This window comes from Dermatophagoides pteronyssinus, unplaced genomic scaffold (assembly GCF_027571235.1).
Source record: "Dermatophagoides pteronyssinus isolate colony J.1.1.1.1 unplaced genomic scaffold, Derpt_VIB-CSIC_2022.12 sq0019, whole genome shotgun sequence".
Lineage (NCBI taxonomy): Eukaryota > Metazoa > Arthropoda > Arachnida > Sarcoptiformes > Pyroglyphidae > Dermatophagoides > Dermatophagoides pteronyssinus.
The window spans coordinates 359,272-371,908 of NW_027461543.1; the positions used below are offsets into that span (position 1 = coordinate 359,272).

Consider the following 12,637-nt stretch of genomic DNA (forward strand, 5'->3'; position numbering starts at 1 on the left):
TATATTGAAAATGCCGATTGTCCGTTGGTTGATTGATTTTTTTTCTGGGCCGAGAATTTGTTTTTGTGTCCTTAGAATTCTGCTATATACGAAAAAAAGCAAAACAAGAATCTATTCTTGCTTTCTAGAATCGCTTTTATTTACATTTTTTTTTTGTTTGTTTCGACATTCACCACATTGTATATAGATTCTGGATTCTGTTTTGTTTTGCTTGAAAAAAACCACCACCCGTAACTATATATATTGAGTTGGAAATCTGTGACCGTTGAGCATCTTGATTTGGTTTTTTTTCTTTTCATCTTGTTTGATTTGGAAATGGCCCATAGATGAAAAATCGAAAATAAACATCATCATCTTTCAATCCCAGAATTAAATCGTTGTTGTTGTTTTTTTCATTTGAGAATTTTTAATTCTTTTTCAAAAATTCAATAAATAATCACCGAACGATGAACAGTATGATGAACAATAATGTAGCATTTGGTGCGGGTAAAACGGGTAAGAATTTTTTCGTTTGTTTCATTTTCTTTTACTAATCATAATTCTGCAATTCTGCAATTAGGCGCCCGATTTGATCCAATAACATATATTACACGACCACAAGTTATATTGAGATTTCTTTGTTGGGTAAATGTTTTTTTGAATTTTTGATTGATTTTTGATTTTTGACTTTTTGTAATTTTCTAGTTATGTTCAATAATTGTTTGGTGTTGTATTTCATTCAATGCATGGCATAAAAAAGGCCGTAAAGAATATTGTCTTTATAATAATAATAATGCTGCATGTCGTTTTGGTTCAACAATCGGTTTTATCGGGTTTTTAGCTGCAACAGCATTTTTAGCATTGGAAGCAATATTTCAAAATCTGTCCAGTATTAAATTACGTCGTCGTGCAGTGCTTGGTGATGTTGGTTTCTCCGCTGCATGGTCAATACTTTATCTAATTGTTTTTGGTTATTTGGCTATTACATGGGGTAAAGCTGATTATCCATATCTTGGTAATGGTATTAATAATTGTCGAGCGGCTATTGTTTTTTCATTTTTCTCTATTCTCACTTGGGTATGATGATGTTTTTTTTTTTTGGTTTTTTCATTGCGATTTTTTTTTTAAAAATTTTGATTTTTTTTCAAAATAGGGTGGTTGTGCATTTTTAGCATACCAACGTTGGCAACAAGGAGCCGATATGACTGAATTTACAAGCGGTTTTGATCCATCCGTTTTGAATGCAAATCAACAACAACAACCCGGTTATACAACAAATGAATATGGCCAACAACAACAAATACAAGATAATAATAATTATCAACAATATGCATCAGCAACGGATGAAGATCCAAATTATCATTCAAATCCATTCACGGCAATGGCTACACAAGAAGCAAATGTTAATTATCAACAACCATCGTATTGAATGAATAATTAATAAGAAAAAAAATTAATGGATCCAGCTTTACTTTTATTAGTTTATCATCATCATCATCACATCTTCATCATGTTGATTTTTTTCTATTTTACATTACAAATATGAACAAACAAACAAACAAACAAACAAAATATTCATTTTGCAAATATAGTCTCTCATAGACACACAAACACAAACACACACAACCTTGATTGATTTTTGAAATAATAGTGACAAAAAAACCAAAACAAATCAATCAAATAGCCCACACCCGGCAACAAATTATATCACAAAACATCTTACCTTATCTATAATGATGACATCTCTCTTCTTCTAGATGAAATAATAATTCTGATTCTTATTTATATAATAATCTCTATATAGGCATGGTATGTTCCATATCATCATCGTTATCATCATCCACATCAGTAATTCATTCATTTCATTCCATTTTCATTACTCATCATAACATTCATTATAATCCATTACTATTAAGATTATCGTGTACAACATATTTGAATAGCTCATAGATGAATGATTTCCGAAAAAAAAAATAAAATGTGTGCCTCCGTTGTTGTTATTGTTTGTTTTTTTTTTGGAGAAAATAAAAAAAGATAAAAACATTCAAACAAACAAAATTAAATACACGGTATTTGCAAATAGTGCTCATTTTGAAAACAAAAGTTTCATTTTTTTCTGTTCAAAAATAAAATTAAAATTATAAATTAAAATCTTATAATCTTGTTTCAAATACATCAAATTCATCATTATTATTATGTTTGTAATTATTATTCTGATGATGATGATGATGATGATTTGATAATATTTTTCGACGTTGATTAATGGCTGTCATCAGTTTTTTTCTTGGTCCAAATGGTATACCTAAACTTTTTAAATCTGATTCTTCCAACATCATCAATGTATCGATATCGATTTGTTCATTTTCAAATATTTCATAATAATCTTTTAAATCATTGGCATATAAAAATAATAATACGGATATTGTTGTTTTTTCCGAACCATTCATTGATGATGATGAAGATAATTTTTCATGACCACGATCAATATTATTATTAATATTATCATCATTATCGATAACAACAATATGATCATCAATATAATCAATATCGGAAAAATCAATAATATCTGTATGTACAAGACTTCCGGCACTACCAATACTATCGCTTGTTATACTATCACGTTCAGGCCATGTTTGAACGATTGATGGATTATTTTTTATCAAATCACAATCAATTATGTCATTATTTTTATCAATATCTTGATGATTTAAACCACCTGTACTATTACTACCATTACTATTATGATCTTGGCCAGAATCATCGGATTCGTTACCATTGTTATCATTATCATCATCATCATCGTATTGATTTGTTGTGGTTGTTGAAAACATTAAATCGGGTGTAAATTTTCCACGAAATGATACCGAACCGAATCCAGGTCGTTCAAATATGCTACTTGTTGTTGTTCCCATCATATCGATTTTATCATCATCATCATCAACATGATCAATTTTATCTAACAATGAATTGATTTGAAGAAAATCCGGTTCCGATCGTGCTCGAATTAGTTTTGTTTTCGAATCGATAATTGTTGATGAAGGAGATGATCGATCATTACCTAATCGATTCAATTTTAATAATTTATTTTTCAACGTTGTTTTAATGTTATTTCGATTGAATGTGCTAGTTAATTTATTCGATGTTGTTGATCGCCTTTGAATAGTCGATGATATCGTTCTTTGTTGTTGTTGTGATTGAAATTGACGATTATTATCATCGAAAACATCTTTCAATGGTAATCGTGAATAATTATTGTTGTTTGAACAATCCTCATTAACAGTATCCTTATCATCATCTTTTTCTTTTCGTTGATCATTTGATTTTTTCCCAGTTGCTGCAAGTAGATCATTTACGCTCAATGAATTAAATTTTGGTACATAAACAATATGATCATCACGACGTATGCCAACCATCATTGATTGTGTTGAACGACATGTTCCATCAGCAATAGTTGAATATGTTGAATTTGATTTAATCGTATCGGTAGAATTATTAAGTTTTCTTGTCAATACTTTACGAGAAACACCTGATAAAATTTTCGGCATTTTAGTACCAACGGATGATTTTATACTACCACCACCAACACTATTACCATTGACAAGATCGGAAAATTTCGGCACAACATTTGAATTACCACCACCAACATTATGTAATTGACTTCGTGTAATGGCATTCTTTGTTGCCATATCTAATGTATCATAAATATTAAATAATTCATCATATGTTTGTTGATCATTATTATCGATGATTGTTGTCGATCCAGCTTTGTTTGTATTGATTAGGCAAAGATTTCTTTTCATTAAAAAATTTTTCTCTCTTTTTTTACGTTCATCTTTTTCCGCTTGTCGTATAGTTTTTTGTTGTAATTTTCGAAATAATTTTATACGTTTTTCTGCATCGATTCGTGCCTTCTCTTTCAATCGTATTACAGTACGAGAATTTAATGCACTTTGTTGTGCAACAACATGATCAATAAGATCAACAATTTGATTACGATTATTTAGGGCGGCTACTTCTTTAGCCGTATGATATTCATTATCCATTGACCATAAATTAACACCGAATGATATTAAAAATGAAACACATTTTATATGGCCATTTTGTGCAGCCCAATGTAATGCTGTATTACCAAAATTATCACATTTTTCAGGATCACCACTGTAAGAAATACAAAAAAAAAAATTGAAAAAAAAACTCTCAATATCACCTGTTATACTAACCCTCGACCAACAATAATACGTAATGCATTTAATTGTCCACTATATGATGCCCAATGTGTTGCAGTCATACCATCATCATCCGGATGATTACATTCTTTACGTGTTGCATTACGTAATATTTCTAGATAACCATCACGAACAGCCTGTCTTAATCGTTCGGCTGATGTTTCCATATTGTGTTGTCAGTCAGATTTTAACCACTTTTGGAAATATATTTGTGCCTGTTTCAAAAATGAAAAAAAACATTTCAACAAACAAAATGAGATAAGATAAGTAATCATCATGATTTTAGCTCAGGTAAATATTAATTATATATTTTTTTAACATTTACAATGATAGTCATTCAACAACAGGTCAAAAGCATTATTCTAGTGTCAAGTTTGAAACATAACATTTTTCATGTTCCTGGAACAAACAAACGAAAAACTAAGCTATTCGCCAAAAATGGTGATTATAAATCATTCATAGCCAAAACAAAAAACAAAAAAATTTGTTTTTTCATTTTTCATTTCATTCATGACTTAAATGATGGATAAATCCATTGGAATTTTTTCATTTTTTCCATCGATCGATCGATTGATCGATCGATGGTAATCAGAAGAAGAAGACAGCGAAGAAATTAGAATGAAAAATGATTGTTTTTTTTTTTGTTTCTGTCTATTTTTCCGTTGAAATTAAGATTTCTTTCGTCTCATTCAATCTTTCATCCATCCATCCATCCATCCATCAATCAATCAATCAATTCCATATATTTTGATCATTTCAGACAAATATTTTTTTGAAACTAAATTGTCGTTGAATAATAAACAACAACAGCAAAAAAGGACAAAATAATTTCCAATGATGAAAAATGCAATAAAAATTTTGTTTTTTTTTGTTGTAAAAACAAAAAAAAACAAATCAATTGAGATTGGAAAATTATATTTCTTTCTTTCTTTTCAACTTTTTAACTTTGAATCTTCGAATCGCGATAAGTCGATGATGTACGACGATCACTTTATGGTTCGGGTGATTGTGATTGTGATGAATGATTGAAAATCTAATTTAGATCTCTATTAATAGATTTTCTATTTATTTCTTTCACTGACTATCTCTATCTCTCTCTATACATATAACCAATTTCGATTGGTTTTTATTTTTCTGTTCAGATTGTTTCGCGTGTATAGAAAATTTCGATATTTTTTTTCGCTGAATTTTTTCTTCATACAATGCAGGTATATCATCATCATCATCATCATAATGATGATTTAATTGAAAAAAATAACCGATTGTAGCATCCGTGGATCTCATCTTTTTTTTTCTTTAAAAAAATGTCCATGTCTAAATCCGTTGATGATCATCATGATCATCATCATTGTTTGTTTGACTGGTTGGTCGGTCGGTTTGGCAACATTCAATTCAATTCAAATCAATTTGGTTCAGAATATATTAATTTTAAACACACCGACACACACACAATCGAAATGTAAATGTAAAAGATGTTTAAAAATGATGATGATGATGAATGATGATCATTGGATATCACGAAAACATCGAATAATCACCATTCACCAAAAAAAACCAAACTGTTGATGATGATCATCATCTTCTTTGAAGAGATCATGGTTTTGTTAGCAAACGAAAACACATTTTCTAAAAGATTATTATTATTATTATTATTATAGTGATTTTCAAACAAACATTTAATATTATGCCTGAAATAATAATTTTCTTTTTTACACATTTCCATTTTGATGATGATGATCAATAAAAATGGAAATAAAAAATAAAATTGAAAGAAAAATTAAAGAAAAGTTTCGGCAAAATGAAAAAAAACAACGGGAAATTATTGTCGAAATGAAAATTCACTTTCCGGAAACTATTTCTTACCTTTTTGGTTTTCTTTGAATGATGTTTTTTTTTTTTTTTTGGTTATTTTTCCTTTCGAAATTGAAATTTTCACAAAAAATCACAAAGATGATGATACTTCACGAACAAAAAAACATGAATTCTTTGAGTTTGTTTTTTTGTTGGAAAAAAACTAAAATTCAATTTTAGAAACTAAAAAAAACTTTATAAAAATTGATGCTGATGCTACATGAAACATTTGGTTTTTGATGATTTGGATGATCTCACTTTGGGTTGTCAATGCTTTGTGTTCGTTGCTATGTTTGGTAGCCTTAATACCAGACAAAAGCACCAACCATGATGAAATCATTCGACCATATCATTTCAAATAATGATGATAATGGGTGTTTACCATTAGCTTTATTTTAAAACATCCACTATAAACGTTGAAAAATCATAGACCAAAGATGATGATGTCCAGGTGATGTGTTTGTTCACAATCACCCATAATAATTTGTATTTCAAACACACACACACACTTTAATAATATGCTGATGTTATTTGTCGTTGTACACGTTGTTAATGAAACAAGAAAAATTATTTCAACCGAAAAGACTGAATAATAAAAAAATCTTCGAATCACTTTTTTTATGATGATGATGAAAAAATGTAAATCCTGTTTTTGTCACCATTCAAGAATGAATGAATAAAATGAATAAAATGTAGCCACACAAACATCCGGGATATTTTGTTTTTTCGATTGTTGATTGTGATGAATATTATTATTTTCTTTTCGTAAAAAATTTTTCTGAACCGGACACTTGATGGTTGTGGTTGAATTTTAATTTTGATTTGTTGTTGTTGAAAATTTATGTCCAAAAAATCAATCAATCGATTGATCGATTTTGTTGTTGTTGAAAAACAAAACAAAACACACAGACACTTGATAAAGATGTTGAAATCTTTTTTGGTTTGTTGTTCGATGTTGTTTGTTGTCGATTGATCGATCGATTTTCAATCACCCGGTTTTTTTCACTCAGTTCAATCGGTTGCACACGGTAAATGTTATCGAGCCATTCACTAACAAGCAACTGATATGAATGATCAAAGCTTTGGCCAAATTTGCTGTGAATAGTGTGGTACACAATGGTAGATTCGAGGTTGCAATAGAGAAAGAGAAAACATTTACCTGAGAGAAAGCTTTGAGAGAAAATCTTGAAATTCATCTTTGTCTTTATATCTTTATATATGGACAAAATATCGCATGATGATGATGACATATATCATCCGAATGATCGTTGATCCAATTTAGTTAGTTTTTTCTTCATTTTCTTTCGTTCAGTAATGATCACATTGTTAAAAACAAACGAAGCGAAAATTATTATTATCATTTTTAAAAAAAAGAAACTTTATTCTAAATTTGTCATCATCATCATCATAATTTTAATTATCTTTAGTTTTTAAAAATGAAATTTTTTTTCAAAAAAAAAAACAAAAGATAACCATAATTACCGAACGATGATAATGATGATCGATTAGAACAACAACAAAAAAAAAAACGTTCGATCGAACGTTTTTTCTTTCGAAAACGATATTTATGAATGAATCACATTTTTTTTGTTGTTGTCATTTCGAATGTCGAAAAGATTCGAATTCGAATCTTTTTTTTTGTGATTTTTGATGATTGATTGAAACTTTGAAACCTCGAAACTTTGAAACTTCTTGATGATTTTTGTTTTGCATTGGTGATAATGATGATGGACAATATTGGAGGATCTTTGTTTGTTTCTGTTCGTAATTCGTATTGTCATAGATCTTTGTTTTTTGTTTGTTCAAGTCATAAATCTTTGTTGGTTTGTTTTGTTTCGGCACCATGGTATGTAATTAATCTCAATAAAATTCAAATAAAATAAAATAGATTTGATATAATTAGACAGGAGTGAACGATAAATTTTCCAAAATAACCGAAGAAAAAATACTACCAAAAGAACAAAAATAAATCCAGAAAAACGACGATATACGACGTTTTTTCCCATGAACATTATCATCATTGATTGTTGAAAACATTTTCTCAACGTAAAAATTGTTTTTCTCATCACCTCCCTCCCCCATCAAAATAGTACAAATTCTGTTTGGGAATTTTTTTTTGTTGTGATGAAAAAAATCCATTTCCAAGAAAATCAGATCATATCACGTGAGTAAGTTTGTGTGTTTGAAAACTTTGTTGATTTTTTTTTCAATTTTCACTGAATTTTTTCTTCTTTTCTTTTTTTTGTTGCCAAAATGAAAGCAAACAATTTTCCACTCCAGTTTTGTAAAATCATCATCATGGTTATGGTTATGGTTATGGTCCATTAGATTCATAATGAATAACCATAAAATATTGGGACTATTTTCTTGATAAAATCCGTTTTCAAACAAACAAACAGAAGAAAAATTATACGGATATTTATCCGAAAATATGAATGGACAAACAATCGACTGGTCGGGTATTACTTGCAAACAACAACAACTACAAAAAAAACAAATACCCGGATACAATCGTCGATCCGGTTTTTCTTTTTTTCGAATTCAATAATAAATATTCATCGACCGTTTTATGAAAGAGTAGGTCAAGGAAGGAAGAGAAAAAATCGGCAATAAAATTTTCAACAGACAAGACATGAAGAAGAAAAGATTCTTTCAACAAAAATTGATTGGAATCCTGGACATTTAATCCTTTCGAAACAAGGTAAACAAATCATGGCCATTTTCTTTGATAATCGAATCAAAAAAAAATTTCTATTTTAATCTTATTGTGTGTGTGGATATGGTTAAAATAGTTTCATATATGTCATTATTTAATGAAAATTTTAAAAATCTTCTTATCATTAAGATCAATGATGATAATAATAATAATTTTTTTTCTTTTCATTTCTTTTTTAAGCTATATTGACACGCTTCAATAAACAACCAGAACCTTCATTCAATTCATTCAGATTAGGAGCCAAAAGCTTTTTTTCTTCTTTTTGTTTTTTTGTTTTTCCGTTTTCACATCAGAAAAGAATCATCATCATCATCCAAAAAAAGAAGTAATACGCCCGCAAAATTAACACGATATGCTCTCATAATTCAAAACAGTTACTTTATTATTATTATTAATTTTTGATTTCAAATCAAAGATTATGAAAAAATTTTTAATTATGTGTATCATGAAATATATCATTATCATCATCATATTGGCCTAAAGTTTGTTGTTGCTGCATTGGTTCTGGTTCTTGCTGCTTTGGTTCTGGTTCTTGCTGCTTTGGCTCTTGTTGTTGTTGCTGTTGTTGTAGAATTTTATCAATATTTAAATCTTGATAATCATCATCTTGTTGATCCTCTTGTTGATCTTTATCTTGATTTTGTTCATCATCATCATCATCATCCAATAATAAAATATCAATAATTTTATTAAAATAATTTAATTGTTTAAATAAAAATAATTTAACATCCCATAAACCTAATATTAATTCATCATTACGTGATTCATCTAATGGTATTTTTTTCGATAATAATGTATTTAGTCGACCGAATGTAATATTTAAACATGAACACCATGTTAGTGAACGTAATACAATATGATCATTACAATTCGTTACCTGACTTTTCATATGTGATGCTAATTCATTACCATATGTCCATGGTTGATGATGATGTAAACGATATGAAAAATCATTTACAAATGAACGAAAATCAAGAAAATAATTAAATTTATCAAATGCAGCAGAGAAATTTTTTTTCATTTCATTTTGTTGCAGAAAACCACAACCAATTGATAATACCATGTCTAGGTTTTCCTGACCACCATGTTGTTGATAACGAAAATATTCGGTCAAGGCATCCAAGGTTGGATTATTTGACATAAGTCCACCATCAATATATGGTAGATAATGTTGAAAATATGTCGGTGCAGCAGATGATGCACGTAATGCTTGCCATATTAGGATTTTATTTTTGGATCCAGTAAAACGATGATGGCTACAGAATAATTGTAAACGTGGTGGAAAACAATCAACACGACTTGCTGAAATGATCAAATGTTTACCGGATTCATTCCATATATCACCAACAGTTTGATTAATATTATTTGCTTCGCTTAATTTAGTTTTTAATAATGTTTCTAATTTTTCAGTAGAATATGGCCGGTTACCATGAAAAACATTATCTTTAAAATGAAAATATAGTAAACGTAAACCGGTTAATGATTTACGTTGTGAAAACCAATAGGCAATTATCGAACCGGTACTTGTGCCGGCAATCCAATCAAAATAATCGGATAATTTTTTTTCCGGTTTTTGTCCCAACTTTCCCGGTTTTTTCTGTCCAGGTTGACCAGGTTTTTGCTGTTGTCGATTACGTTGTTGTTGTTTTTGAATCAAACATTTTTCCAATTCAATCAATATTTGTATTGTAAATAACCCTTTAATACCACCACCATCAAAACAAATTAATCGGGATTTTTTTCCCTTCTTTTTCTTTCCTGGTGATGTTGATTGATCAATTAACCCTTTACGATTCTTTTTCGATATATTCAAATAATGACAACATTTTTGTTGTTCAACATCCATTGTTAAATTTCTAATTGAATTTTGATCATTATCATCATCATCATCAATAATAATTGATTGTTGTCGAGCTTCCATATATGAATCTAATAATATAACCATTTGTTGATCTTGTCGTTTTGTTGCCAATTGATATGGATCTAATTGTTCCGTTTGATTACGATGGCTAATATTAGCATCAAATATTAATAATAATTTTACTAATAATTGATTGGATAAACGTACAGCATGATGAAGTGTTAAATCACCATTTAAATCTGAATGATTTGGATTAGCATCATTCAACAATAAACATAATGAACAATTAAAATTATTTGTTTTTATAGCCATTATTAATGGTGTTTCTTGACGGAAATTTATTGTTTCCAGATGAAAATTTAGTAGGAATTTTTTCATCGTCTCAGCACGTGTTATCCAATGTAATGGACAACCACCTAAATCAATACGTTGAAAATCTATATCCGATATATCGGAATCAGTGAATGGAATTATTTTTTCATTATCAACCATTTTCAAAAATTGATGATCACTTTCCGAACGAACAATAATTATTGTCAACATTCGTGCTGTTAACCCTATCTGTTTCATTAGGTGTACAAAATAATCTTTACGCACATTCCTAGCAATTATATCGATTGGTGTTAGTCCGGAACGATTTTTTAATTGTAAAACATAATTTTTATATTCAATCGTTGTCGATAATGATTGCAGCAATGATGTTGTTATTTTAAATATTTTTAAATTATTTGGTAACATTGCGGCTAAATGCAGTGGGGTATTTCCTTCAAAATCCATACATGTTAAATCCGGTTTATTCTGAACGATTCGATCAACAATTGAATCATATTGACGCATTATTGCTAAATGTAATGGTGTAAAATTATCTGGTTCACGTTGTATATTAATTTGATTCGGTGTGAATGAATATTTTTTAAAATAATCCGTTAGACCAAACTAAGGGTTAAAAAAAATTATTTTCAGAAAAAAATTAACACTCATTATACACTTACAAATGCTGCAATATGAATATCAAGCCAATTTGGATGATCAATCATTAATGGTATCAATTGATTCATTATAAAACGAATACAACGTGTTTTTGTTAACATTGATTTACTAAATGTAACATTCAATATTCGTTCTAAATAATTAAATCTTTCAATTGCATCATTTCGATTATTAGTTTGCCATAATATATTTACATCTTGATTATTATTAATTACATTAGTAGTAGTTGTATTTATTAACCCCAATGTTGTTGTTGTTGTTGTTGTTGTTGTTGCTGATGGATTCATTTGATAGATAATATCAAAAATTGGTTCTTTGATTTGATGAAGTGGCTGCTGAAGTGTTGATTGTTGTTGCTGTTGTAATGGTTGATGATGTTCAATCAAAATCATTGGACCATATTGTTGTAGAATGGTTAGATTTTGCCATTGATAATCACGTACAAATCTTGGTAGCCAGGACATGGTTTATTTTTTTTTTTTAACCCAAGATTGATTTCAATCGAAAAATGTTTTCAATTTATATGGATTTTTTTTCAAATTAAATTTTTTCCCTGATCCAGGTGTTGCCATCTTTTGGAGATGGAAATTCCTTTTGGCAAATACCACTACCACTGGACACCATTTTTGTTAGACGTTAGGGCTACGGTCTCAATAATGCGATATACTCAACAACAGACTCACGAACCAAAACAAAACAATTGCATTGTTGGATGCATATAAAAGTCTGCCAGATTCGTTAAAAAAAGTTTGCAGTTTTTCAAAAATTTGAAAAATTCTGTGTGTTTTTTTTGATTCATTTTTCACTGTTTTCCTTGATGATGAGCATTGACAAATATTCATTGATTTTAGCCGTACAAAAACGACCAATTTTATGGGATTTTAGTTTACAAAATGAATTGAAAATAAGAAAAAAATATGATGAATGGGTAGCGGTCAGTTTAGAAGTTACCGGACAATCCGATGATGAAACCGTTCATTCGATTAAATCTACTTGGACATCATTAATGACTAT

General features: G+C 29.1%; 3 protein-coding genes and 1 long non-coding RNA gene across 7 annotated transcripts; 2 read left to right on the forward strand and 2 right to left on the reverse strand.

The window, feature by feature from the left end:
- Nucleotides 1-286: 286 nt before the first annotated feature.
- On the forward strand, nucleotides 287-2,138 carry Syngr (synaptogyrin). Its single transcript, XM_027338011.2, has 4 exons — nucleotides 287-495; nucleotides 560-624; nucleotides 685-1,056; nucleotides 1,133-2,138. Exons 1-4 carry the CDS (start codon nucleotides 447-449, stop codon nucleotides 1,406-1,408), a joined length of 762 nt encoding a protein of 253 aa, XP_027193812.1. The 5' UTR covers nucleotides 287-446; the 3' UTR covers nucleotides 1,409-2,138.
- On the reverse strand, nucleotides 2,066-7,420 carry Sans (SAM_USH1G_HARP domain-containing protein Sans). 4 transcript variants are annotated; one of them, XM_075822713.1, is made up of 4 exons: nucleotides 7,216-7,420; nucleotides 6,069-7,151; nucleotides 4,200-4,420; nucleotides 2,066-4,137 (listed from the first exon to the last, which is right to left on the reverse strand). In XM_075822713.1, the coding sequence occupies exons 3-4, from the start codon at nucleotides 4,370-4,372 to the stop codon at nucleotides 2,133-2,135; spliced, it is 2,178 nt and encodes a 725-aa protein (XP_075678828.1). In that variant the 5' UTR covers nucleotides 4,373-4,420; nucleotides 6,069-7,151; nucleotides 7,216-7,420; the 3' UTR covers nucleotides 2,066-2,132. The 4 variants fall into 4 exon arrangements, with proteins under 4 accessions (XP_075678828.1, XP_075678829.1, XP_075678831.1 ...); XM_075822714.1 differs by lacking the exons at nucleotides 6,069-7,151; nucleotides 7,216-7,420 and adding an exon at nucleotides 5,151-5,323; XM_075822716.1 differs by lacking the exons at nucleotides 6,069-7,151; nucleotides 7,216-7,420 and adding an exon at nucleotides 5,143-5,323.
- Nucleotides 7,421-7,643: 223 nt separating this feature from the next.
- LOC142645717 (uncharacterized) lies at nucleotides 7,644-9,513 on the forward strand. Its single transcript, XR_012846781.1, has 4 exons — nucleotides 7,644-7,902; nucleotides 7,960-8,224; nucleotides 8,317-8,757; nucleotides 8,953-9,513. It is a non-coding gene; the product is annotated as an uncharacterized LOC142645717 (long non-coding RNA).
- LOC113788555 (85/88 kDa calcium-independent phospholipase A2-like) lies at nucleotides 9,131-12,146 on the reverse strand. Its single transcript, XM_075822711.1, has 2 exons — nucleotides 11,626-12,146; nucleotides 9,131-11,569 (listed from the first exon to the last, which is right to left on the reverse strand). Exons 1-2 carry the CDS (start codon nucleotides 12,085-12,087, stop codon nucleotides 9,203-9,205), a joined length of 2,829 nt encoding a protein of 942 aa, XP_075678826.1. The 5' UTR covers nucleotides 12,088-12,146; the 3' UTR covers nucleotides 9,131-9,202.
- Nucleotides 12,147-12,637: the final 491 nt, after the last annotated feature.